The sequence below is a fragment of the Falco rusticolus genome, chromosome 9, assembly GCF_015220075.1.
Source record: "Falco rusticolus isolate bFalRus1 chromosome 9, bFalRus1.pri, whole genome shotgun sequence".
Taxonomy (NCBI): Eukaryota; Metazoa; Chordata; class Aves; order Falconiformes; family Falconidae; genus Falco; species Falco rusticolus.
This window is the reverse complement of record NC_051195.1, coordinates 51,079,000-51,103,111: the sequence shown is the minus strand read 5'-3', so window position 1 is coordinate 51,103,111 and position 24,112 is coordinate 51,079,000. Positions and strand designations below refer to the sequence as shown.

The window sequence follows — 24,112 nt, the reverse complement described above, 5'->3', positions numbered from 1 at the left end:
GTACAAGTATGTGAAGAAACATTAGGATTGCAGTAGTAAAAAAATGTACAGCATTCAAAACCAACAAGCTCTAAACAACCAAACAATACCACAGGATTGAAACAATCATGGGGACAACATAGGTCATTGGAGCCAGTGAGTGAATCCTAATGCACCTACATAAAGACCCTACATAGAATATTGTCTCTTATTTATATGCAAAAATCCCTGATTTGATTAAACCAGACAATTTCTCTAATTGTCTCTTATAGGTTTTAGATAAGATTAACACGAGAGTATTCCCCTTCATAAATGTCAGTTATTTGAAAAGGCAATATTGAGAATAGATTTGAAATGTATTTCCATCCACGTGGATTCAGGTAGTTAAAATACAAGATCACAAATAATAGCACTGCCGTTTTAAAGAACCAATTGAATTGTTATCCGCTACATTTGCCGTAACACTTAAGAATTCAGGATTCAGCTTTTTAAAACTGTTTACAATTTAATACACAGGGTTTATAATTATGGGCTGTATCCATTTAACAGTGGACCAACATTGCCTTTTAAATCAAGAAAAGATCCAGCTAAGCATGTAAAAACAAAAAATAAAATCTCCAAGGTAATTGACAATGAACAAAACATTACATACAGCAGAATCTCTGTGCCCGAGTATCTTTGAAAGGCAGATATGTACTCTTTTACAGTGCACTAACCAGCACAATTCCTTTATTAGACATGTATTTTATAAAGAAAAATGTCTTGGCCAAACCTGTAGCCGTTATTAATTCAACCCAAATTATCTTTTTAAATGTTTCATCATTATGCATAAACTTAGTGAGCTATGCTAGCCTATTGGTTTTAGTGACCAGAATGTAATCCCTTCCCCAGATCTTAGCTAGTTAGGACATTTTTAGGACTCTCTGGCTTTTCAGATAACTCACCTGTGGGTTTTTTTAAGCTGAAGTGTAAAAAAGGTTAATAAATGATCTAATTATGTCAGCATTTCTATCCCACAGTCCTCATGCTCCGAGATCTGTCACTGATCTCAATAGGAATTTGGCTTGTACAAGAATGGCAAATTTCATCTGAGAAAGCCGAATAAATATAGCACTTTTAAACCCAAAACATAGTTACCAAAGTGTCTGGCCTACTAAATAATCTTCAATGCACTGAAAGGGCAAAGAACATGAATCTTGGCACTTATCTTGCTGCTTATTTGGAATAATCTTTTAGCAATTTTGATCCATGGGAATGACGGATTAGTTTTCGAGCGCTAGCCACACAGAACCTAACATTTGACTGAAATAAACTGATTGTAACAGGGTTGAAAAGGAACAACCATATGCATCTTATGTACCACTCAAAATCTATAAAACTACTGGGCAAACAGCATAGTGTATACTCGTTCCTATACATATTTAAAATTTGTTGAGGTATTTCTTTAATTACGGAAAAGCATCTTTAAAAACAATAGGGAAAAAACCCCTCAAAATATGAGTTATATTCTGCACAGATTTTTGGGGGAGAAGGAATGAAATTGTATTGAAAAGTCCATATTCATTAAAGGAATAACCACTTTGCTTAGTATTGATAGTATCATATTCTTCCTTGGCTTTTTATTCCTTCAAAGCATTACAAAAAATGTAAGGCTGTGACTTTATAAAACATAATTTTGCCTCGATTTTGCCCACCAGTGTTGTAAAATAACCTGAAACACTTCTGTCTTTTTCCTAGGGAAAACATTGCTCAGTGTCCACCTCTGTAACGGACTGACTGATTGTGGCCACACAGCTGTCGGATACCCCGTTTGCCTCCTCCATGAAATGGAACAAGCTTCCTCTTGCACAAAAGCAAGATTGTTTTCATAAATGCTAGCTGAAGTCAAGTTTCTTTCATGCAACAAAATTAAGCATAGTTTTTCTGTTTGAATTTTAACATTATCTGATAGCTTCTACCTGCAACTAACAGTTATTTATTTCTCTACAATGAAGATACCTAGACTGTTGTACACGCTGGATTTCTCACCCATACATACTTCAGGAACAGGAGGAATGCATACATCATATTTAGAGTTTATCCTAGGCAGATACTGTGTTTGCAGTGCAGTTTTCTAATCCTTTTAAATACAATCAGCCTACCTTGACTGTGACACTAATGTTAAATGTAACTGCAGCCATTACCAAGTAGTTTCCATAAGTGGTTTTATTACTGGTTAGATTTTACAAATTCTGGTATTCGAACAGACTTCGACCTTAAAATTCTAAAACAACAAAGCAACTGATGAAAGGCTTAGGACTATTCAAAGTAACAAACTCTTAACATTTTTGCCCTGGTCATAAATATACAGAGAGAAAAAGAGAGAAGTGGACATGGAATCCAAAGAATGTAGATAAAACAGTATATAAGGCACATGGCAGTCTTTGAAAATACAGAAGCTTTAGCCAACTTAAATTAATTGCTGTTTCCCTTGCTCAGTCCACAAAACTGTACAGTTACACAAATGTTGTGTTGCAATAGATCTTCCAAGTTATTCTTCAGTCCATACTCCGTAATACCAGAACACTACTTTTCCTTCTGTTTTTTTAGGAGACATCCTAATTGTGGTTAGTCAGTTGCTCAAAGCCTCTATTAAAATACACTTGGAATTTCAGCTAAGAATAATTTCTTTTTTAAAGAAATTATTAAGAAAGAGTCATCAGAAAAGATTTGTAAGAGTTGTCTGTGAAGGACTTCGAGATTCATGAACCTCAAGACTTCCGGGCACTGATGTCAAGACAGATGTCACAGTAGGCATAGTAGGATTAGTCAAGTCCGTTAAGGTAGTAGGAGTGCTGGATGGACTCATGGAGGCATTGGATATTTCTGAGGCAGGACCTGATGGGGTCCCTGCTTGGAGTGTTGAGTCTGAAGTCTTATCCACCCCTGTGTTTTCTTGACGTAAGAGGTTCCGTCTGAATTTGGCTCGAGCATTTTGAAACCAAACCTGAAATAGTTTAATATAACAGGGTAGCATTTAAAGAGCTGCAGTGTTTAGAAAAGCAAAAGCATACTCACAAATTCACCAATGCTTGAATTGGGGAAGATGTTTTTACTGGTAACATGTTAGAAAAGTAGCCCCGGTCATGTGAAGTGTCCTCTGCATGCCTGTTAAGCTTTCCTCTTTCCCTCTTCTGCAATCCTGTATAAACAGTCTGCCTGGGACAGGAGTGGACTAAGGATGGAGGAGGGGAGTCCTTCCATTCAGGCTATGTATAAAGATGCTTAGAAATTTGGCATGAATCCTCGATTGCCCTCAATCCCAGAAGTATTTGTCTGGATGGGGCAGACATCAAGCATCTGAAGAATATAAAATAATGAGTTTCGGCACCCTTGTATCTCAAGTCTATCTCCCATCGTAAGCAGCTGGTGACCCAGACCACAGCACCTGCCCTTCTGCAGGCCCTGAGAGCTCTCCCAGGAACTTCCCGATGTCTCATTGTCTGCATTGGTCTCACTTTTCTAAAAGGACTGCCCCTCTTTCTTACTCATCTCTTACTCCTCTTTCTCAAACACTTTAGCTCCCTTCACCTATGCCAGTCTCCTTTTTCAAATGTTTTCAGTACTGGAATGATGTTGGGAAAAGAATCTTGAGTGGTATTAAAGACCCACATTGCATTGAAAACTGTCATTTCAGTAGAAATTATATCCACATACAGAAATTTTCCCAAGATTGTTACTTCTTGTTTTATTTGATTATTATTTATGAGTGAAGGACAAAAGCAAGGCTTCATCTTTCTCAGTTAAACTTCAGTATTTATGTCCAAGTTAATAATGGTTTCCACTGACTGCAGGATTTGTTTAAAGATAAAGTATTTTTCTGACCTATATGAGAATAGATAAAATAAAATGTATTTGTGAAACTTGCATGAAACCCAGGTACAGCATATTACTTCAACCGAATTTGAAAACGTCATTAAATACCCTGTGTTCAGCCTATATATCTGTTGATACCAGGTAACTTTACTACTACAAACTAGGTGAAATTTCACTATGCTTATTTTTCAGAAGGCCTGTCATTGTTACATCCTTTACAATGGACTCAATCTTGATCCTACTGTCCTCATGTTGACCTGCTATAAGGAATAGGACCGAGTCTTTCCATTCCAGATGCAATGAGCCTCATCATCTCTGTATCTGTCGGAGAAAGGAACCAAGTGAGTGAAAGGATCTGCATAGCCCTACAATACCTCCACCAGATCTCTCCTTTGTGGCCTGTGCAGGGAAACTGGGTGCACGGAACTCACGAGGCCACACCAACCCATACGGAAGTGCTGACCTCTAACTCCAAAGCAGCATGGTCCCACCATAGCATCCGCTTTAAGCCAGGCCACTAACCAGGAGCGACGCGTAACGCAAGCAGTCCTGTGAGGTGTTCTGTGGGCACCCTCAGCTTCCAGCCGCAGCTAGGACTGACGAACATGTCTCAGCTGGTTTTCCTCTAACTGGGTTTCTTCTCATCTATAGATGCTCCAGCCCAAAATTCCTCCTATTGAGCCCTCTTTCTTTATCTCTGGAAAGCTTTCTCGGCCAACCGAGGGTCTCCAAGGTGCACATCCTCCCTCTCAGACTCTCTCCAGAGAATGCCACAAGGAAATAACCCTCATGTGCAAATTCCAGCAGTGGCTGTAGGAGCTGCATTCGTGGGCCATGCATACATGGCCATCCCTACAGGTCCTTGTTTCTGAAAGCTTAGAGTTTTAAAACAGTTTATGTTGGCATTCCCTTTGTTAAAACACTTAGTTTAAAGGCTATTTTTCACTTTCATATATGGCAGGAAAACAAAAATCTTCTCCTAAACTAGCACGGGTAAAAATATACTCAAGATTTGATAACACAGTCCATTATAGTGGTAAACCCGTTAAAGACCAGCACTGTGGTCAAAATGGGGCAAACCTAAGTGTGATATTTTTGCCTGACACGTTCACAACCAGCGTCCTCTCCTGTGACTCTTCATTCAGAGCCACGCAAGGCAGGAGGCACAGAAGTGTGCGCAGGGTTCTGAGCAAGGCAAGGAGCCTCGTGTGCAGGGGATGCAAGTGAAGCGAATCAGTTTGTTCTGGTCACTCAAGCTGCAAAGTCTCAATCGCTAACTAGTTAGGAATGGTGAAAAGCAGCAATTTGAACATTTATGTGATTTTTTTACCTTTCAGGAAGAGATAATTTATATTTGTCCCACAAAGTAATTTGGGGTTGTTTTTTTTTAATGTACCTTCTAGCAATTGTAAAAAGGATAATACATATGAAGGTGAAATAGAAGTTTAGACACTGCCACTGTTGATATGTACGTATACCATAGTTATGGAAACAGAACAGGCAAAACCACTAGTCCAGTTGCATATACACATATTTCTGTGTAACTTCATACTTACGTTCATTAAAAATATCCATATTTATATATGCAGTAGTCCCAAATGTAAGTAACATTTCCATTCCTAGTCACAAAACAATTTTCTTGTTTGAAGTGTATAAAACCGTAGAAGCCATCATAACTATTTTGTGTATTTACATTGTTCCTAAACATCCAACTGCTCCTTAACCTTAACAGGGCAAGAGACTCTATGGTATTTTTTCTGTTTGTGATTTGAAACACGTAGTGTGTAAAGAAAAGTGAGCAAAAATACTGATGTTTATGTATTCCCCTTTATCTTCTATTACATATGAAAACCTGTGCTCAGATGCCCTTACCAATGGCCATTCATGCTGCTTTCAGGAGCGGCACTTGTAACATGGCTCATTCTCTCCTTAATAGTGGTAATTCATGCTAGACACAGAAAATACTACATAATCTCGTACATAATATTAAAAAATAGAGACTATATGACTACTTTCACTTTCTTCCTCACTGAGGTATTGTCAAGGTTAATCAGCTAATGGTTATAAAGCTCTTTAACATTGTCCAATAATAAATATTCATACTATTATTGAAAAGACATCTACATATGTGTTCACTGAAATTCTGAAAAAAACTTGTCTTATGATAGAAAGGGATAACAAAAGCATCGCGATGGTTATATTCTGGTATGTGATTAAGATATGACAGTACTCAGCAAAGATTTCACATTGAAGCGTAATTAAAGAATTAAAACTATTCTTTTCTGAACTGTAGGAATGTAGGCCTGCTTCTCTACTGCCCTGTGTCATTACTCAGAGCTGTGCAAAGTAGCGTGTAAGAGCTGGCAAGTTGGAGCTGCCCATGCAGAATGGCAGCGCTGTGTGCTCACATCGGCAATTCAGGCCCTGCACCTGTAGTGGTACTACAGTAAAGTAAAGAAATAATAACCTAAACATATGTAACTGAAAGAATTGTTCCAGAAGGACCTATCTCACATCAATTACACAATTAGGAATCTGGTCTTCAGTACTAAGGAATAAACAAAATCATTGGTAAGTATTTAGTGTTTTTCTGTCCAACTCTATCATTATAAGGCTGAGCTGTTTCAAATCAAAGGGGAAAATATGGACCAAAACTTCCACTGAAAAATAAAAGCAGCTGTGAGACCCACCACTGATGCTACCACATCCTGGTTAGTGGGGCTGTATACCTGTAGCTGGGCAACTCCGCAGCTAGGCAAGAGTAATATTTACTGCAGTTAAAATATTATACTACCTCTTCAGTGTTCTGTGCAGCTAACCCTTTATGCCCATTAAGTAAAAGAAGAATAAAATAACATCTCCCTTAGGTAGGGAAGTATTGAAAATAAATATGCTAAGTATTGCAAAGGATTTGGATACTGCAGTGAATGAGATAATCTAATCACTTTAGAAAACTTTATTTTCTTGTTTGTAGCACCTCTGTTCTTGCAACTGTTATATATTAGTTGTATGAATAGCTTCTGCTAGAAACAAATTTTTAAACACAATTTTGCTCATCCACACAGCTACCTGGAGACTGAATTTTACTAACTAGTAAGTGGAGAAACAAAAATGTAAAGGATGTTGCACCACAAAGCAAACTACGTTCACTCATTGCACACACACTTTGATTACTCTGTTGTAATTAGTAAACACACAGTTAAAGGGAAACTATGGGGTATTTTATGAATGGAGGCTTCGTAAAGAGTCTGCAGGATGCTAGCCTAAAGCAAACCTACACCAAAAGGTAGCACAGGGTACCCATGCGTGATTGTGAAAATTTTCATGCTTGTTGACTACTGGAAGCTGAATTACAAAAGTCCAAATGAATGCAGTAATCTTTGTAGGGTTTTCATAGCAACTTTTACTGGGGAGTGATTCAAGAAAGAATAAGCAGTGTACAAGACACCCACTGAAAAATAACACTCTGTGTTCCTAACCTGCTTTTGCCATGGAAAATCATATTCCAGACTCCTGGGGAGAGAAGAGGTACATACCCATAGCTAGGAAACTGCATCTTCTTAGGGCTATCTACTTCCACCTTCCCTATCTAAACTCACAAAAAGAAAGATCCATTCCCAAAAGAGGCATATTTATGCCAGTTAGCTCACATTTAGCTGGTCACTTCAATTATGAATGATAGCTTACAGTAACGGGCTTGTGTTCCCCAGCTGCTGTACAAGAGGTATATGAATTGAATCACAAATATAAAGCTAAATTGGAATGAAAATAAATAAAATAGGGGTTAAAAATATAAATATGCTTACTGTGATTCTAATGTGGCTACTTACAGAAAATAGTTTGCATTACAAAGCCACTGAAGGGAATGTAATTTATGAAGCAGTATGTTACATTCCCATGCCATTCCATTTCTGAACATGGATAGCTGATGGCTAATTGTATATAAAGCAAAGACAGAAGTCAGGTCTTCCGAATCCGTTATCACAGATCGATAAGAATATGGTCAAATTCTCTGCTCATTGACAAAGTACCCTTGTAATGTGGTATGTAGGACTGTCTATATAGTAAAGGCACTACAGCTGTTTCCTAAATCACTAGGAACTCTACCACATGTGTTTAGGAAGTACACTGGTTTCAGAACAAGAGACCCTGTTTCTCTTGATCTGCTGCCTTGCGTTTTCTATTAAAATATATTCTGCTAATGATAAACAAAGAGCCACGATCCTTCATCAGCTGAACTGAGATCTGAACATACAGAAAATACAACAGCTTACAAACACGCCTAGTAACAACATAGGGGATGTGGAAGATTTCTTGCTACTGGCAAGTGTGCATGCACATCTGGGAGTCCATGTACCTTCAGTATGTAAGACAGGCTAATACTAATGATGCTTGTTTAGATCAATAGTGTCGGTGAATTACTTCGCATTCAGTAAGTGACACAGCCAGAATGCCAACCTTTCTGACTCAAAAGAATTAACAAGTGACACTGTATCAGTAACCAACATCATGAAGAGTTATCCCTAGCAAAGAGCAACCCTGAAACTCACACAGGTGAACTTCAGTGTTTGAAAAATTGCCTCTCACAGGTTAAAGATAAACCAACTGGGCACAAAGGTTCTAAAATCAAAAAAACCAAGTTTGTTTTCTCCTGGCCCAAATTAAGGTTCAAACAGAAACTCCAAGAGTATGGAGTACAGGGTGCTCATAGCAGACTGGAAAACTCAGGCAATCCGAGACAAAGTATCACTCTGAGTCGTTTTCTTGAACTGCCTCCAACAGCATCTTCCTCTGGGTGCAATCCTCACCAACTATTACCTTCCACCACTCCTGAGCTAAAGGAGCCCAGACATAAAGGACTATTTAACTGTGAAAGTAAAAGAAGTGAAACATAAATCACCAAAACAATAACAAAAGTTTAGTGGAATTGTAAGGGTCTGCCACAACAAAGTGGAAGCACTAAGCACCATAAAACTGCAAGATGTGATATGTTTAGGGTGGAAACAGAAGCAATGAAGAAACAGAAAGAGGAACTGAAGTTTAATGGAGACACAGAGTCCAATTTGGGAGAAAAGGAAATACATTCTGAAAAGGCAGGAAGAAACAAAGACAGTAACTTGGAAAAAAGATGGAAGGAAAGACCCATTAGGTGAAAGAAGAGAGAGATGGAAGTCAGGTTGGTGTGGAGTGAGGAGAGAGAACAGAAAGATGATCAAAAAGACACTTTCTAGATACTGATCTCATTTCTTCATGCACTATGTGAAATTTCTCAGATAATTCAGGTGTGAGTGCACTGTAATGGACAGAATTACTGGAGTGTCTAAACTCTGAGGATAAAATAAAGACATGTCAAAACAAGGATAGATGAATGCAGTGAATTATTTTGCCCATGTGCATGGATAAAGGAAAGCTGCTATCAGAGACACTACACCAAGTGTTAGGATGTGCACTAGTTGTATTGGAGGAATCTGTTCCACCACCAAAAATCGACCTCATAAAACAAAACAAAAAAAAAAATCCAGCTATGGAGAACGTAGCCAAGAGTAGTAATTACGTACGGTTTTTCATTAGTAGTTTTTATGGGGAAGCCTACAAAACCTTTATTCCTTCTTTAGGTATTAACACTGCAAGGTCCAGAGTCTCTCCAGTGAATTCAGTTTTTCTCAATATTTTTTGTCTGCTGCCCTCCACTTGCCTATGAATTTGCGAGAACTGTCCACAATGTTTTCCCAGGAGTCTGTCTCTAAGCCCTACCTGTCTCTATGAAGCTCAAAAAGCATTTTTCTACAATGAAGACCCATTTAAAAATTTCAGCAATAGAACCTGGAATGCCATGGCTCCTATATGTCCAAACTGATCTCTAGGGATAGCTATTTGGATAAGCGCCCATTAAAAATGACTTCTTGAATCAGAACTATAAATTCAAATAGAGCTGAATCAACTAATATTCTCACCTTTGCTTTCCATAATAGTTCGAACGGAGTGTATATCCGTGAAGCAAGAAAAATCCAGCTTTCAGAGAAAAAGTACTTTTAAAATGCAGTCTCCTTTCATTCTGTTACTAAACTATGAATAAAAAATTAATCTTTGAAAAATTAAATTTAAGTCCACTTCAATTATGAAAGAAAAGATATCCTCCTTGTCCTGATAAAACAAATTCAAAGTGCTAATTAATTTCTTATAAAGGTAAACATTCACAGTAATTTCTAAATTAAGAGCTCTCTGTTTACAGTGAACGCACTAACTAAAATAATTCACTTTTTCTTACAGCAGATTAGAAGGTAAAACATGCACCAGAATTAACTAACTACAGGAAAACAAGCAGGGCCCTAAACCTTCACAACTGTCATTAAAATTAAAACCCAAGTGATCTGCTTTTGGGACACTGAAATGAAATAACTTTTCTTATACTTTCTAGGATTTAACTGGTCTCACAGAAGGTAAGAACAATTAAGAAAAGCTGGAAAATCAGCAAAATCCATGGCATTCTAAATGTAAAATTGGTATTTTGTTTACTTTTCAAAGCAAAAGACTGTTCTTCTTACCTGAAGAACTCTTTTGGTCAGGCCAGTTTTCTGAGCTAGCTGTTTCAAGTCCTTGGCATCGGGATTGTGGTTAATAGCAAAGTATGACTTCATTGTCCGCAACTGGTGGTGTTTGAATGATGTCCTCATACGCTTTGTTTTCTGATTGCTGGGGTATTGCTGGTCTCTATCCAGGTGGTCACCATCGTTTTCATTGCAACTTAAAGCTTGAGGCAACAAGAGGAAAAGGAGTGTAAATCTATGGCTCTGTGACCAACACTGTTTGCAGTTCATCTGAGTGCAGCAATTAAAATAACATACCATGGCATGTATTGTACTGGTACAAATCCTACTTGCCTTCCCCTCCATTTCTGCATCTTCTATTTTCCCCTTACAATAACCAGCCTGCAAGGACCCTCACCTGCCTCTTTATGGCTTTTAAAATGTCAGGTCTGCTTCCTTTTTTCTTCCCTCCATCTCCACACAGCCTTTCCTCCACTTTCTGCTTGTAGGACAGTAGCTGTCCTCAACTCTGTAAAGTGTTTTAATGTACTTTGTATCACTATAAATTGCATTGTAATGTACAAAGAGAGCTACACAATACAGTCCACTTAAATCTCGATGGAACAGACCAGTTAAAATTATAATTATTTCCTCCATCAAACTAAACCCTGTAGAGTACAAGAGAGACCATTAAATGAAACACTATAAAAGAAATAAAGTTTGTGGGTACCAGACAGAAAATTATGACTATAATTTGACTAGCTAAAGAAATAAAGCTGTTAATACTGTCCGTCACTGACATGCCAAACAAAAAGTATCTTTTAAATTATTTTTATGTTTGTATTTCCTTTTTTTAAAAAAAGTATTTGCAAATACTAGCTTGAATGATCATTTCTATTATATCCTTTTGAAATCACTGAATGACACTGATTGATACATTTGCATAAATCAACTGTAAAGCCTGTAAAGGAGGTCTATGAACAAGCAACATCATAATAATTATCAAGGAGTATTAAAAGTTGAATGCCAAGCAAAATAATCTCATAGACCAAAAGCAGTCTTTCATTTATTTGTGCATACAGTAGACCATACAAAAACTCTTAAAGTAACATTAAGGACTGAGCTTAAATCCACTAAAAAACACAAGGATATCACTGAAAATTAGCTCTGAAAAACTGTCATTAGTTGCTTTTTCTGTTCCAATACCTACAACTCCCTTTTCATTTCCTGTAAGTTTTGTGTTAAAAGTAATGAAAAAATCACTACTATCTCTGTTCTATGTTGCATGCAAAAATGTGAAAAAAAATCTATTTAAAAACGTGAATTATTGGTGAATTTCTTAAACACATAACCAGATTTGTTTTCAATTACCCATTATTGCTGGTTCATTACAACTGAGTACATCTCGTAGACATGTCTTTATAGTCTTACTTTAAATTCATGCTATCAATCAGAGGGTTTCAGCCCTAATGAAAACATACAAATACTGAAAGGCACACATTAAAAAAAAGTTTTAAAAAATATACACAAATTGCATGTACTCATAAGTAAAAATGCATACAGATTCTATAAACAGCAGTTTTGCAGCATGTACAGTAGCTGCTTTGCAAACTTCAGCTTCTCAAAGCCTTCCAAAAAGATATGGCACAATCTAGAGCAAGGCCTGCAAAAATTGAGCTTTAAGACCAAAAAGCATGTTTGTTTAATAGATGCGTAGAAAGTGTCCAAAGCCTCAACCTTTTCTGTGTGTTTCAGTACTCCTATAATTTAAAAAGCAGCTTAAAAAAAATTATGCTGTACATATAAATGTGTGTGCGTGTGTGCATGCATGTGCGTACATTTGTATAAATCCTTTCCAGACCTAAGGACCTTGTGCCAAATTCTAGCAACAAGAAGCACTTCTGCTTGTTTTCCTGGAGCATGGAAAGACTAGAAGCACCTGAATTTAAAACATTAAAAGGAGATAGTAAAAATGCAGTATTAATGGAGCTGGATGGAATGTAGCAAAACCTTTTTGAGTTCAAGAACTGAGATGTAGTTGCCAAACTGGGGTCATCCCATGTGCTCCAGTCTCCTTCATAGCTACAATTCCTGATGTAAAGAATACTGGGATAAGTAACTGAAATTATATTGCTCATAACAAATTCTATTATGGAAATGTAAAACCAAGCAGTGCTTGGTTTTAAGCTGTACTCACAGAATTTTAGATATTAGTAATGGAAAAGACCTCTGTGTATTATCTTAAATGCTTTTAAACCCTCCCAGAAATAATAAGGCAGAGACTTAGGAGGAAACACATCAAAATATCTGTCTGAAGGACTGAGGTCTGTTCATGTTAATATGCAACAAAACAAACCCTAGGGCTGCGAGTAGCTGGATTTTAACCTGTTCCATAGAGAATGAGACACATTCAGGATCCAAGGAAATAAAAGTGATTCTAAACCCTCCCAGAAAGGGTATCAGCTTTTATCTGAGCCCTGATAGGACAATGAACAATTTATTGAATTTCTCATAATTTTACCTCCTCATCTACTAAATAAAAATAATATTAAAATGACAGTAAATACATACCATTTGAGATTGGCAACATATTGTCCTTTTCTATGGGGAAAGTTATAGAATGAATTTGAAAGTGTGCAAGGGTGCCTGCTGTTTGTTTTCTGGCACAAGTGGTTCGGGTACCCCCAGGCATCACCCAATAAGACACAAATATTCGTAGTTAATGCCAATTCCCCTCTCATATTTGGTTGCGATGCCTGGCACATCTTCCGAAGTGTATTATATTAGGTCTAATATTATATGCATCTCTCACAGAATCTGAAATATCTATGGGCGTTGCAGGCACAGGGATACAGGAATGGGCCAAGGATGTAAGCATGTGAAGGTTTTAAGAGCTGATGAGTTTCTGCACAAGGCATCATGGTGTAAGACTAACACTGTACATGCTCCTCAAGCAACCCTCTGTTTTTCAGGCACTTTTCCCCCGTTTCTTTGTGGTGTCCCTGTGTATCTTCCAAAGGAATTGTAGAACTATCCACACGTAAGATTTCCATTCAATTGCAGGCTCCTGCTGGGAGTTCAGAAATACCATTGGTAAAATTCCAGTTGAATAGAGGAGTCATAAATTAACTAATGTTTAATTTCTGTTCTGTGATAAAACAAATTCTGAAGTGGTGCCAAGTCTCTTTTTTGTCCCTAGAACATTTCTAAGGCCCTTGTGCCTTTCCCCCAGTCCCCACACCCAGGCCGTTGCCCTCCAGTCCTCCGGCTGGTCTCACCAGAGGCCAGTTCTTGCAGCCTCCTCCATCAGCACCGTGACACAAATGTCCACTTGGCCACAAGATGGTGATGTCCACAGAAAGCATCGCTAGACACTAAGATTAAAACATTGTATTTTGATACTGGTGACCAAACTATGCTCTGCAGAATAATGCCTAACAGTGTCCCTAAAAGGAGCAACATGAGTATGCTGTTACCTCTGTAACAAACACTGTGGGAAGAAGGAAAACTGTGGGAAGAAGGAAAACTCAGGAGCACCATTTCACACCCAGATGGCCAGAGCCCCCACATGTTGGGGCAAAGCATGTGCTTAGTGGTTGGTAGGTCGCTAAGTAGATAGTACATGAAGAAGATAGGGAAGAGTAAATTTCCTTTGGGGGAACTTTTGTTCCAAGTAGCTTGTGTTTGACATGTTAAATTACACAAAAAGAAAGCAAACTAATCCTGATTCTGAAAGAATGATGAAACAAGAGACACATTTGGTGCATGCATCAGCTCTCCATATTCAGTGGCTCAGGGACACACTCCCCTTCAGTAATAAGAGTCAAGGGGATGTTTTAACCTGCTGCTGCCTGGAGAGGGAACTTGTGATTAACCAGACCAGACAGGGGTGCAGCCCTGTTTGTTGTTTGGCAGAAGGTGTAAAGGACTTTGTGGCACCCGCATCTTTGAAGGCGACAGAAGTGAAACAGGGCCCTCCGAACGGCACTGGGGCAGGAGCAGAGGCAGTCTTTCTCCCTGGTGGAAGGAGACACTTGGCGAAGGCAGACTCCTGAACTCCTCCCTGCAGCTGGGGTGGAAGGGGGTGAAGCTGTGACACTGGGAGCAGGCAGGGTACCCCCCGCTGCTCCCGAGGTGCCTGGCAGCGCTGCGAGGAGGGTCCCGAGCCACGGCCAAGGCAGCGCTGTCCCAGTCGTGACAGCTCGGGAAGCGTTTCTGGGAAGGGGGAGATGAGGCCCGTCTGAAGGAGCGACTGCCTCCCAGGCCAAGCATCCCCAGGCCGGGAGAGGGGCGCAGCGCAGGGATGAGCCACCTTCCTTCCCCCGGCCGACCCGACAGAAGGGCGGCGCGTCCCCGAGGGGGCGCCCGGGGCGGGCGAACAAAGGGTCCGGAGCGGGGCCGCGGCGGCACCGGCCGTGCGGGGCTTTTCCCCTCAATTAAGCCAAGTGAATGGCGTGAATGGCTGGTGCGAGTGCGCGGTAATTCCCTGAGCGTCGCGATTAACCCGGGCAGTCCCGGCCGAGCCAGGCTCCTCGCTGCCGCCGGGCCGAGGGAAGGGGCTGGCGGCGGGGCCGCTCCGCTCCCCGTGGGGCTCGGCCCGCCGCGCCCTTCCCCAGGGACCCCCGGCAGGGAGGGAGCGCTCCCGGGGCCCCCCGCTCACCCTCCGTGGAGCGAGCAGCGCCGGCCCCCTGCCTGCCTCTGCCCCTGCCCCAGCGCCGACCCCAGCCCCTCCGCCTGCCCCAGCCCCGACCCCAGCCCCAGCCCCCGGGGAGGGGCCAGATGCACCGCGCCGGGGAGCCCGCGAGGTGACCGCGGCGGGGGCAGAGAGGAGGAGGAGAAGGGAGAGAAGCAGGAGGAAGGGGGGGGGGGAGGAAGGAGGGAACTCTGATTTTTCTTAGGAGGCCGCTGCGAGACCCCCGTTTTTAAGGTGCGACCCGTGTTCGCCCGCTTGGTAGCGGCAGCCACAGGAAAGCTTGTTCTGGGCTGTCCGTCCGGGGGGACGCGACGAAGAGGAGAAACCCGCTCCTCACAACTTCCCGGCATTTTCCCTCTTTTTTGTTGGGGGGGAGGGGTGGGGGGTGGGGGGAGGCTGGGCGCGACGGCGACGACACACACACACAGAGAACCCACCAGCCTTTTGACAAAGGCCGACCCAGCCCCCGCACCCCGGGGCCACCCGTGCCGGGAGCGGGGCCAGCCCGGCCGCCCCGTCTCCATCGCCGGGGGCGCGCACCCAGCCCGGGCGCTCGGGCACCTTCCTACTGGAACACTCCATCTTCCTGCTAGGAAAGGAGGGGAATACAGCTTACAACCTTCGCCGTTTGCACAGATCATGGTATTTTACCAGCTCGTCGTGCCCCAAGTTTGCGCAATACATCTGTCATTTGCGGGGATATTTTAGTGTCTTCATATTAAAGACAGACCAGGTACAAATGAACAAAATACAGCAGGCTGTGGGAGGTTTGGGGTCTAATGCACAAAGGGAGTATTCAGAATTCTTTACAGGTGCTTCTGTGTTCAGCAAGCTTTCAGCCATTGATTTACTGACCTAAAAAACCCATCAAACTCTATTCCAACAAGTGAAAGAAGAAATTATGATCACAGGAACACACTTAAAAAAAAAAGAAAAGAAAGGAGAAAGAAAGAAAAAGAAATCTTTTTGAAGTTTCAGCATCCTTCTAAGCTATTTTCCACTTGTCAGGCTCTATCCACATCTAAAACCCATCATCCCCGTGCAGAGTCTCGTTTAAGTAGAAAAAAAAAAAAAAGTCAGTCCAATTCGTGTTGCAGATGAATATTTGCTGCAATTTACGAAATAATTCCAGTCTCAACTCTACCTAAACCCCTAAGTTTACAGGTCCCCCTTTTCCCATCACCTCTGGGAGTAGATTTATTTACACAAAGTATTCTACACAAACTATCAGCAACAGATCCCTCAGAGGACAAGATTGTGCATTTCTGAGAAGGAAATGACAAGTTCCATTTAAAAATAAAAAAGAAGCTATCACACTTTTAAACGGTTTCCCTTTCAAAGGCACCAAATCGAAGGCTTTGCAATAATTTGCCAGTTTGTGAAATTTTACATCAACGGGCAGGCAACCTGGTCTGATTTCCAAGATCAATGGCACTTATTATCGTATAAATTAGTCGATTATTGGTTTAATAAATAGTTAAGTAGATAAATAGTTCAAGCAAAGAAGCCAAAGGTTCCTCAAGGAAAATCTCTTCAGCTGCAGGCTCTGAACAAAAATTGTAAAGACCAAAAAATCGAAGGGCAGTTATTTTGAAAACGAATTTTAAAAAATATAATGAGAGACGGTTTATCTAGGAAGTCAGGGAGCAGTAAGACTTCTTCAAGCTGTGCTCCCATCCAGGACAGATGCCGCTGGTTCAGTTTACAGGTCCTTTGAATCTGAACATCTGCCCTGAGCAGGGAGACAGCGGAAGGACAATTAAAACCTAATACCTCCAAAAAGGAGACGTTTTTAAACGGGCAAGATGCATATTTTATGTATATTTTAAAGCTCAACTATTACTCGCGAGAACACTGCACACACACCTTTCATCAACCTTCACCACCGGGACTTCTACTGATTCTTGCGCTGTTTCCAAATTATTCAGTAATTAGTTAAACCAATAATAGCTGGCAATTTTGTTCCCGAGGTGCGTTTGCCAGTTAGGGATGCGCCTTTTCTCCCTGCCATTTTCAGTGCAAACCACTCAGTTTCGTCGCTATTGTTACTCTGGTTTAGGCGCAAAACACCCGCAGCCTCTCTCTCCCTGCGCGGTCGCCTCCCCCGCGCCCGCAGCCCTCGGTGCTGGCAGACCACCGGGCCCGCCCGAGACCCCCCCCCGCTCTCCCACGCGTGTTCGTCGTCCCCCTCCCCCCCGCTCCGCTCCGCGCAGGGCGGGCAGAAGCGCAGCGCATCCCGCAGCTGCGAGCTGCGGCCGGGGCGCGCAGAGGTGCGGCTGCAAACAGACCCCCACAAACACGGACTTTACCTAACGCCCTCTCCGTGGGCGGGGGGATGGGGGCTGGGTGTTAAAGGCAAATCTACACCCTAGGAAACATGTCTGAACTTCGTAGATTAAAAAAAAAGCAAACAAGCCCGGAACCGCGGAGAAGCGCAGGCGACACTGCAGCAGCACCACGAAGGAGGCAAAGCGAGCGTCGTCTCTGGGGTCTAACGGGGCGGCTGGGCGCGCAGCGCGGGGAAACTCGAGCCTGAAGTAAACCCCACCTCTGCCTTTAATTCTTCTAATAAAATCACGATCTAAGAATTTTCTTTTGTCCAAACACTTTTCCTTGTTGCGCGCAAGGAGCGGTGCTGCGTTATATGCTGGAAGATCCAGTGATCGCAGCCGTTCTGGTGGGCAGTTACATGGGTGAAAGAGCGAGGGGAAGGGGGGAAGCAGGGATGGGGGGTGGGGGGGCAGGAGAGTACTCGAATTCCTTTGCCTGCAAAATTACAGTGCTGTGGTGGTGGAGAGGTTAAACGAGGAAACACATCAGAAAGTTTGCAGCTCAATGCAGAGCGCCCGAGAGGCAGGGCTGGAGCAGAGACTGCAGGCTGGCGGCTGCTGACAGGTTCGCTCCCTGCCTTCCCGCTGCTGCTCTCGGTCAGGAGGCAGGGGCTGCGGCGCGGGGAGGCTTTGCAAAGGGGATGCTGTGAGTTTCCCGACTCTTTCTGGAGCCACATCCGACGAACAGAACCCCCAGCCGAAAGTGCCATGGTACGAGCAGCTCGAGGCGGCCTGAGGACACCTGCTGCCTGCAGCCCCTGCCCTGGCTCCGCGGCCGCCTGCACTCCCACTCGCTCCCACGGCAGCTCCGTGGGAAACAGCCGGTTTCCTCCTTCCTCCCTCGCTCTTCCCTCCCAAAACTACGAGTTGCAAGAGCTCAGGACAAGGGCAGAACAATTCACCCATCAGCAGCCTTTGCGTGTAGCTACTAAAGAAAATTCACAGCTCTCTGAAGTGCTAACTTACAGTCTCTGGTTTCCAGATTTTATTTCAGGCTAGACTCCCCCTTCTCCCCCTCCTTAATCAGATGACCTTGCTTCAAAACATTTTATTTCCAGCTGAAGTGAAAAATGCTAACATATTAGCTTCTGTAATTGCAGTTTGACAGCACTTGATCTCAATAATTATGCTGCAGCTAAACTATTATTAACGGTTTAAGCTAAAATAAACGGAAATCCCCCTTTGGAAGCAAACAGAAACAAACCGTTTGAATTGCTCTGGGGGAAGATGGGGGTCTCTTACCTGCGTTGTAGGCTGCTAGATCTGCCCCAGGCCCTGGGCTCTTCCTTTTCCGGGGTCTCCCCTTCTGCACAGTCCCCACGCCGTTGTAATAAGGCAGTCCCAAAGTGTTGGCAGAGCCTGCTCCCAAAGCCGGGCCCTTCCCAGCGGCTACATCCGAGTGATTGAAATGCACCTGGTACTCCCCCTGGATGAGAGTCTCGAAATGGAGGCGGCAGTACACCAGATTGTCCTTCATGCCAAAGTGATCGCCGGTGGTCAACATCTTGTTGCAAGTGGTGCAAGTGAAGCAATTTAAGTGATATACCAAATCCCTGGCCCTCATGACCATCTCGGAGGCAGAAATCCCCAGGTGACATCTCGCACATCTCTGCACCGAGAACCTCCTGCAAAACAGAACGGCCAGAGAAGACGGTGAGAGGCGCATCCCCCCCCTCCCCCCCGCCCTTCGTCGGGTCCGCCCGGAGGGCGGCAGAGGGAGAGGGGCTGCGGGGCCCGGGGCGGCCGCCCCAGCCAGGGCAGCTGCACAACGCCGGGACGTTTGCGGAGCGGCCGCGCTCCCCAGGCCGGCGGGGTCTCCGACCCGTTCCCCACCTCGCAGCGCAGCTCCCGCCCCGCCAGCCTCCCCGGGACCAGAGCGGGCTCGGGCCCGGCGCAGGAGCCCCGCCGCCGGCCGGGACAGCTTGCCCGGGGTCGGCCCCAGCCCGGCATCCCCGCAAAGGGGCACGCGTGGGGCGGCCGGGCGAGCCCTCTGGTGGGGGCTCCAAGCTTGGCCGTGTCCTCGCCTCGGGCAGGGATCACGCCTGGCCCCCTCGGCCCCTCATTTCCATTCGCAGCCCGAAAGCCTGGGGGGGGGGCGCTGCCTGAGGCCCCCGGAATCCGCGAACAGGCTGGTGGCAGCTGTGCCCCCTCCCGAGAACACGGGTGGGTCCAGCCCCACCACGAGTCCTCCCCTGCAGTGGGAGGTTTCAGGAGCCCACAGCCTGCCCCACGGGGGCGGCATGCCCACGGGCCCTCTCCGCAGTCCCCTCAGGACGGGGTTTGCTCAGCCTGGGGGGCCGCCAGCAGGTCCCCCCCGCCCCCCCCGGGCTGGTGGCTGAGGGCGGGCTGTACCTGTAGTAATCCTCCTTGCAGTAGATGCTGCCGTCCTTGCTGAAACAGGTGAGTTCGGACTCCAGGTTCAGTTTACATTCGCAGCACTTCAGGCAGCGCATGTGCCACTGTTTGTCCACAGCCAGGAGGTAATAACGGTCGGAGATTTTCCCCCCGCAGCCGGCGCATAGGGCAGCCCTGTCACTGCTGATGGAAGGCATGGTCTGCTGGGGGAAAACAATTACAAACCGTTAGCGAGAGGGAGAAACTTGCGCTCTGCTGGGCTCCCCCTCCCCCTGCCCGGCCGGGGCCGGGCCTCCCATCTCCCTTGCCGGGGGCTTGGCTGCGCGGGGCCCCGCGCCCGGCCGCCCCGACAGCGCGGGTCCCCGGGGCCGGCTGCAGCCCACCTTCCCGGGAGGGGCGGGAGGGAGGCGAGGCGAGAAGAAAAACACCCCGGGTTTTAGGGGAGGCGTCCGGATCAGACCCAGCTTTTTTTTTCTTTTTGAGTTTCCAGCCCCAGAACAAGAAAAGATGCTGTTCAACAAACAGGCGCAATAATCACAGATAGTTAATTCTAAAATGTATTATTATGGACATACTGAGAGTGTCTGCATAGTTACTGCTCTATGAGTGTGTGTATGTGGAGCGTGTCTGTGTGTGTATTTTCATAGCTATAAAATTCCAAGTGAATTACGATCAAACCCCCTAGTAGTCACAGTGCTACAGACACAGCTCTCCTTGCAAGCTGGTTCCAAACAACACGTATCCAAATCTGCTGTGACCCAAAGGACTAAAGGGATCAATAAATAAAACTACGGAGGGAATGAGCATTGCTAAATCCGAGGTGCAGAATGTTTTATCAAGAAAACGAAATAGTGGGAAACGTGTAGGAAAGAAAGTGGGGGAAAAAACAACAGAGCACTTTAGATTATGTTGGGATAAACTTGGAAGCAATAAAACTAAATGTAACCCCTATATAATTTAATAGTTTAGTGTCACATCGCAATCCAATCGAAACCCTGCAAAAAACAAACACATACATATTCTGTCAACTTTACCAAAAAAAGAAAGACAGAAAAATATCGAAAACCGTTTAAGCACGCTTATTTATTTTAGCAGGCACCTTAAACCAGTACTCAAGAGGGGAGGCTCAGAGTGGAGCAGTGTTTGTGGCAGACCTTGCAATGCGCTGCTGTCCACTTCGTTCCAAACTTACTATTATCCGCGTTGCACAAAAGCACACTGCAGATTTGTTCTTGTGCAAGAGAACCCGAAACATTTTTTTACAGATGTGACAAACTCGCAGTTTGTTTTGCTTCGGGGCGGGGGGAATTGTTTGTTTACTTTTACCTCCTCTACAGCCTTAAGTCCTTGCGCAAATCAAAAAGAAAAGAGAACTAACAGGGAAGAATCGAAAGGAACTGAAGCTATTTTTTTCAGCACATGCTAGACCGATTACTTTCATCCAGTACTTGCAGACATCACAAAATCCCATCGCTATAAGCACTGTTTGCACTACACCATTCCTACTATCAGAACTACATATAAATAAAATTATGGCACTACATTGGTACGTCAGCCACACCAGTGCACTGATAGCTTTTTTCTTTAAGGCATTAACTGAACTCTGATTAGGGATCGTTTTATAACCAAAATAGTTTCTTGTAAATCCACTCTAAATGAAATACAATTTTTCTGCTTTGCTTTTCCTCTAAGTATTCTGAGATCCAGAAATGGTATTTAAGGATCCAGCACTCTGTCCCACTATTTGTTATATACACATGTGTATGCGTACACATTATATATAGATATATAAAGGTCTCACGCCACGATATTTATTCCGGGAAAGATCGTTTGATACTGTTAAATTGCACGGAGAAATACTAACTTTTCCAAAGAAAACCAGAACTGTTTAAATAAGAAATCACGTCCTACCCTTACAGTATAAAGGCTGTTTTTCAGCCAGTATTTCCGGATTAAATATTCTCACTGTCACCTTTGAGTAGGTTTCTACATAGCATTAAAAGAAATAACACATACTGATGAAGTTTCAAAACCCGAGAACAGACATCTTTCTTGCATATGCCCCTATCAGTTTACAAGGCAGCATTTAACCAAAGGAAGGGGTGATTTCACTTCAGAATTATCATTTCTTAACGAAAAAGTAGTATACATAAAACGTTGGATCAGTTAACACACTTCAGAAATCTCTTCCACTTTGCTAGCTTAACGTTGGTTAGAAGGATGCATCTTTTTATTATCTAAATGTATTAATACACAAGTACTGCGCATCAGCAGACATAAGATAAAAAGTGGTAAAGTTATACAACTGTGCATCCATCCGTCTGCCTGAAACACATCTTCTAGTTCTGTTTGCTATGTTTGCAAAACCAGTGTTAATATAAAAATTATTTTTTAAAATCATAATTTAAAGTAACTAGAAGTTGTTTGTTTGGAGTTTTTTATATATAAATGCTATAAAGAATACGCCAGTGTAGATATTATACCTGAAAAATAATACAGAATTGGATTCTTTGGTGTTTGTGTTTCCATTCTGCAGACAAAAAATTCCCTGTGCCAAAATGTTATCTGTATAAAAGCATACTTCGCCTCTTCATAAAAACTTTGGAAGGCCGGACAGGCTGGGGGAAGGGAAGGAGTTCCTGGACGCTACCAAAAGGCTGGTCTATCTTTCTGTTTTCTTGCAAGAGCAGTACCGTTCATTCCACCCAAGCATTACTATTACTATGCATATTATTAATAATTAACAGTTTCATGCCTTTCCCCACGGTTTTATTTAATCTTTTGGGGTGCTTTTATGCTTAATTTTCCTCTGATTTGTGCACGTTTCCCCCCGATCTCTTATTTTAAGGGAAAAGCTCTATCTTTGAGGGGTTTATTATGTTTAGGGGGTTGAATGACTCCCATTCCTTCGCTTCCTACCGTTTCGGTCTCTCCCCTGTCTATAGCCGAGCTGATGGCCGGTGCTTCGCTTTTGGTTCTCCGATCCATCTCGTCGATGACCCCGTGCATCTCCGAGCCGGACAGACTGTGGAAAAGCATCGCTGAGGAAGCAGAGGAAGAGGCCCCGAGTTGCTGCTGCTGCTGACAGTTGTCGGGGTCCCTGCACGAGCCCAGAACTTGCATTAACCGGAGCCCTCCCCCATGCATCTAGCACGGCCGCCCCGTCTCTCCTTGGGCACCGGGCTTTTCACCCCGGCAAAGGTCTTCGGAGCGCAGCGCAGGCACTGATCCGAGGTTGCAAGGGGATGGGGTGCAGAAAAGGCGGGCGAAGGGGATGAGGGAGAGGGGGTAACTGGTGGTGTAAGCTTCGGGGCTTGGATCTAGTCTGTTGCGCGGCCCCGGCGCATCCCTCTGGGAGGCTTCTTCAGTGCAGGTCTCATTGCCCCAGGTGCGGTCCCAGGCTTTATGCTCTGGCCCAGCTGGCAGAAGGCTGGACAGGTTTACGGTTGGGAGGGATTAATAAATAATAGAAATTTAAAAAATTAAACCATCTTCGTTGAGAAATAAATAATAATAAAAAAACAATAACGACAAGCCCCCTACATCGTACTGTGCGAAATTTAGAGGAGGAAAGCAAGGGAGAGGGAGGCTGCAGCAGGCGGAGAGCAGGCTGGTGCTGCGAGGATGGGGCGGATGCCCACCGCACGCACTCACAGTCCAGAGGGCTGGCAGCGGCGGCAGCTCAGGGGCAAAGTTTGCTCCTTCCCCCGCTCCTCCCCCAGCCCGCTGGAGCTCATTGGGAAAAGAAAAAGCCAAGGGGAAGGAGGAAGAGTTGGATGGGCACCAGATGGGACGGGCACTCGGTGGCCCCCCTCTCTCCTTAAAGCGGCGCGGCCCGCGGGGCCCGGGCGGCTGCTCGCAAGGCGGCCGCGCCGCGGGGGGGAGCGCAGCGGCGGAGCCGGAGCCGCCGCCCGCCGCGGTGCCTGCGAGCGGCGCGTCTGCAGCCCGGGCGCCGCGCGAGGCTCCGCGCCTTTTCTACAGCCCCTCTGACATCATGTCCTGCCCCGCCGCCATTGGCTGCCGCCGCGCCCGGGCCCGCCGGCATGTGCTCGGGGCTGGGAGGCGCGGAGGGGCGCGGGGCCGCTGCTCCCGCTGCCCGCGCTGCCCGCGCTGCCCCACCTGCTGCTCCCCGCCGCCGCTCGGACGCTGCGCGGCCCCGGGAGCGCCCGAGGCGGCCGCTGAAGGCCGGCACCGGCACCGGCACCCGCTCAGAGGTTTGCGTTTGCCGCCCGGTGACACTCTGCGACGTGTCACGCCTTGGAGCAACAAAGAGGCTGTCGGGGAAAACGCCTCCAGCGCGGGAGAAGTGGGGGGTCAAAAGTTTGTTTGCACTCCGAGATCATGATACCCCAAACACTTACTGCTAATCACCC

The 24,112-nt window shown here is 44.6% G+C and overlaps 1 protein-coding gene across 2 annotated transcripts; it reads right to left on the bottom strand.

Moving 5' to 3' along the window:
• Window positions 1–2,166: 2,166 nt before the first annotated feature.
• Window positions 2,167–23,675, bottom strand: LHX2 (LIM homeobox 2). 2 transcript variants are annotated; one of them, XM_037400749.1, is made up of 5 exons: window positions 22,659–23,675; window positions 19,737–19,942; window positions 18,627–19,009; window positions 10,380–10,585; window positions 2,167–2,965 (listed from the first exon to the last, which is right to left on the bottom strand). In XM_037400749.1, exons 1-5 carry the CDS (start codon window positions 22,884–22,886, stop codon window positions 2,678–2,680), a joined length of 1,311 nt encoding a protein of 436 aa, XP_037256646.1. In that variant the 5' UTR covers window positions 22,887–23,675; the 3' UTR covers window positions 2,167–2,677. The 2 variants fall into 2 exon arrangements, with proteins under 2 accessions (XP_037256646.1, XP_037256647.1); XM_037400750.1 differs by having other exon boundaries at window positions 19,737–19,939.
• Window positions 23,676–24,112: the final 437 nt, after the last annotated feature.

What these genes read in the sequence shown, in the direction of transcription:
- LHX2 (XM_037400749.1), bottom strand. Translation starts at nt 22,886, where the DNA reads ATGCATGGGGGAGGGCTCCGGTTAATGCAAGTTCTGGGCTCGTGCAGG. An exon ending in ACAGGGGAGAGACCGAAACG is followed by an intron (nt 19,943 to 22,658) that starts GTAGGAAGCGAA and finishes GTTTTCCCCCAG; the next exon opens with CAGACCATGCCTTCCATCAG. An exon ending in TGCAAGGAGGATTACTACAG is followed by an intron (nt 19,010 to 19,736) that starts GTACAGCCCGCC and finishes TCTGTTTTGCAG; the next exon opens with GAGGTTCTCGGTGCAGAGAT.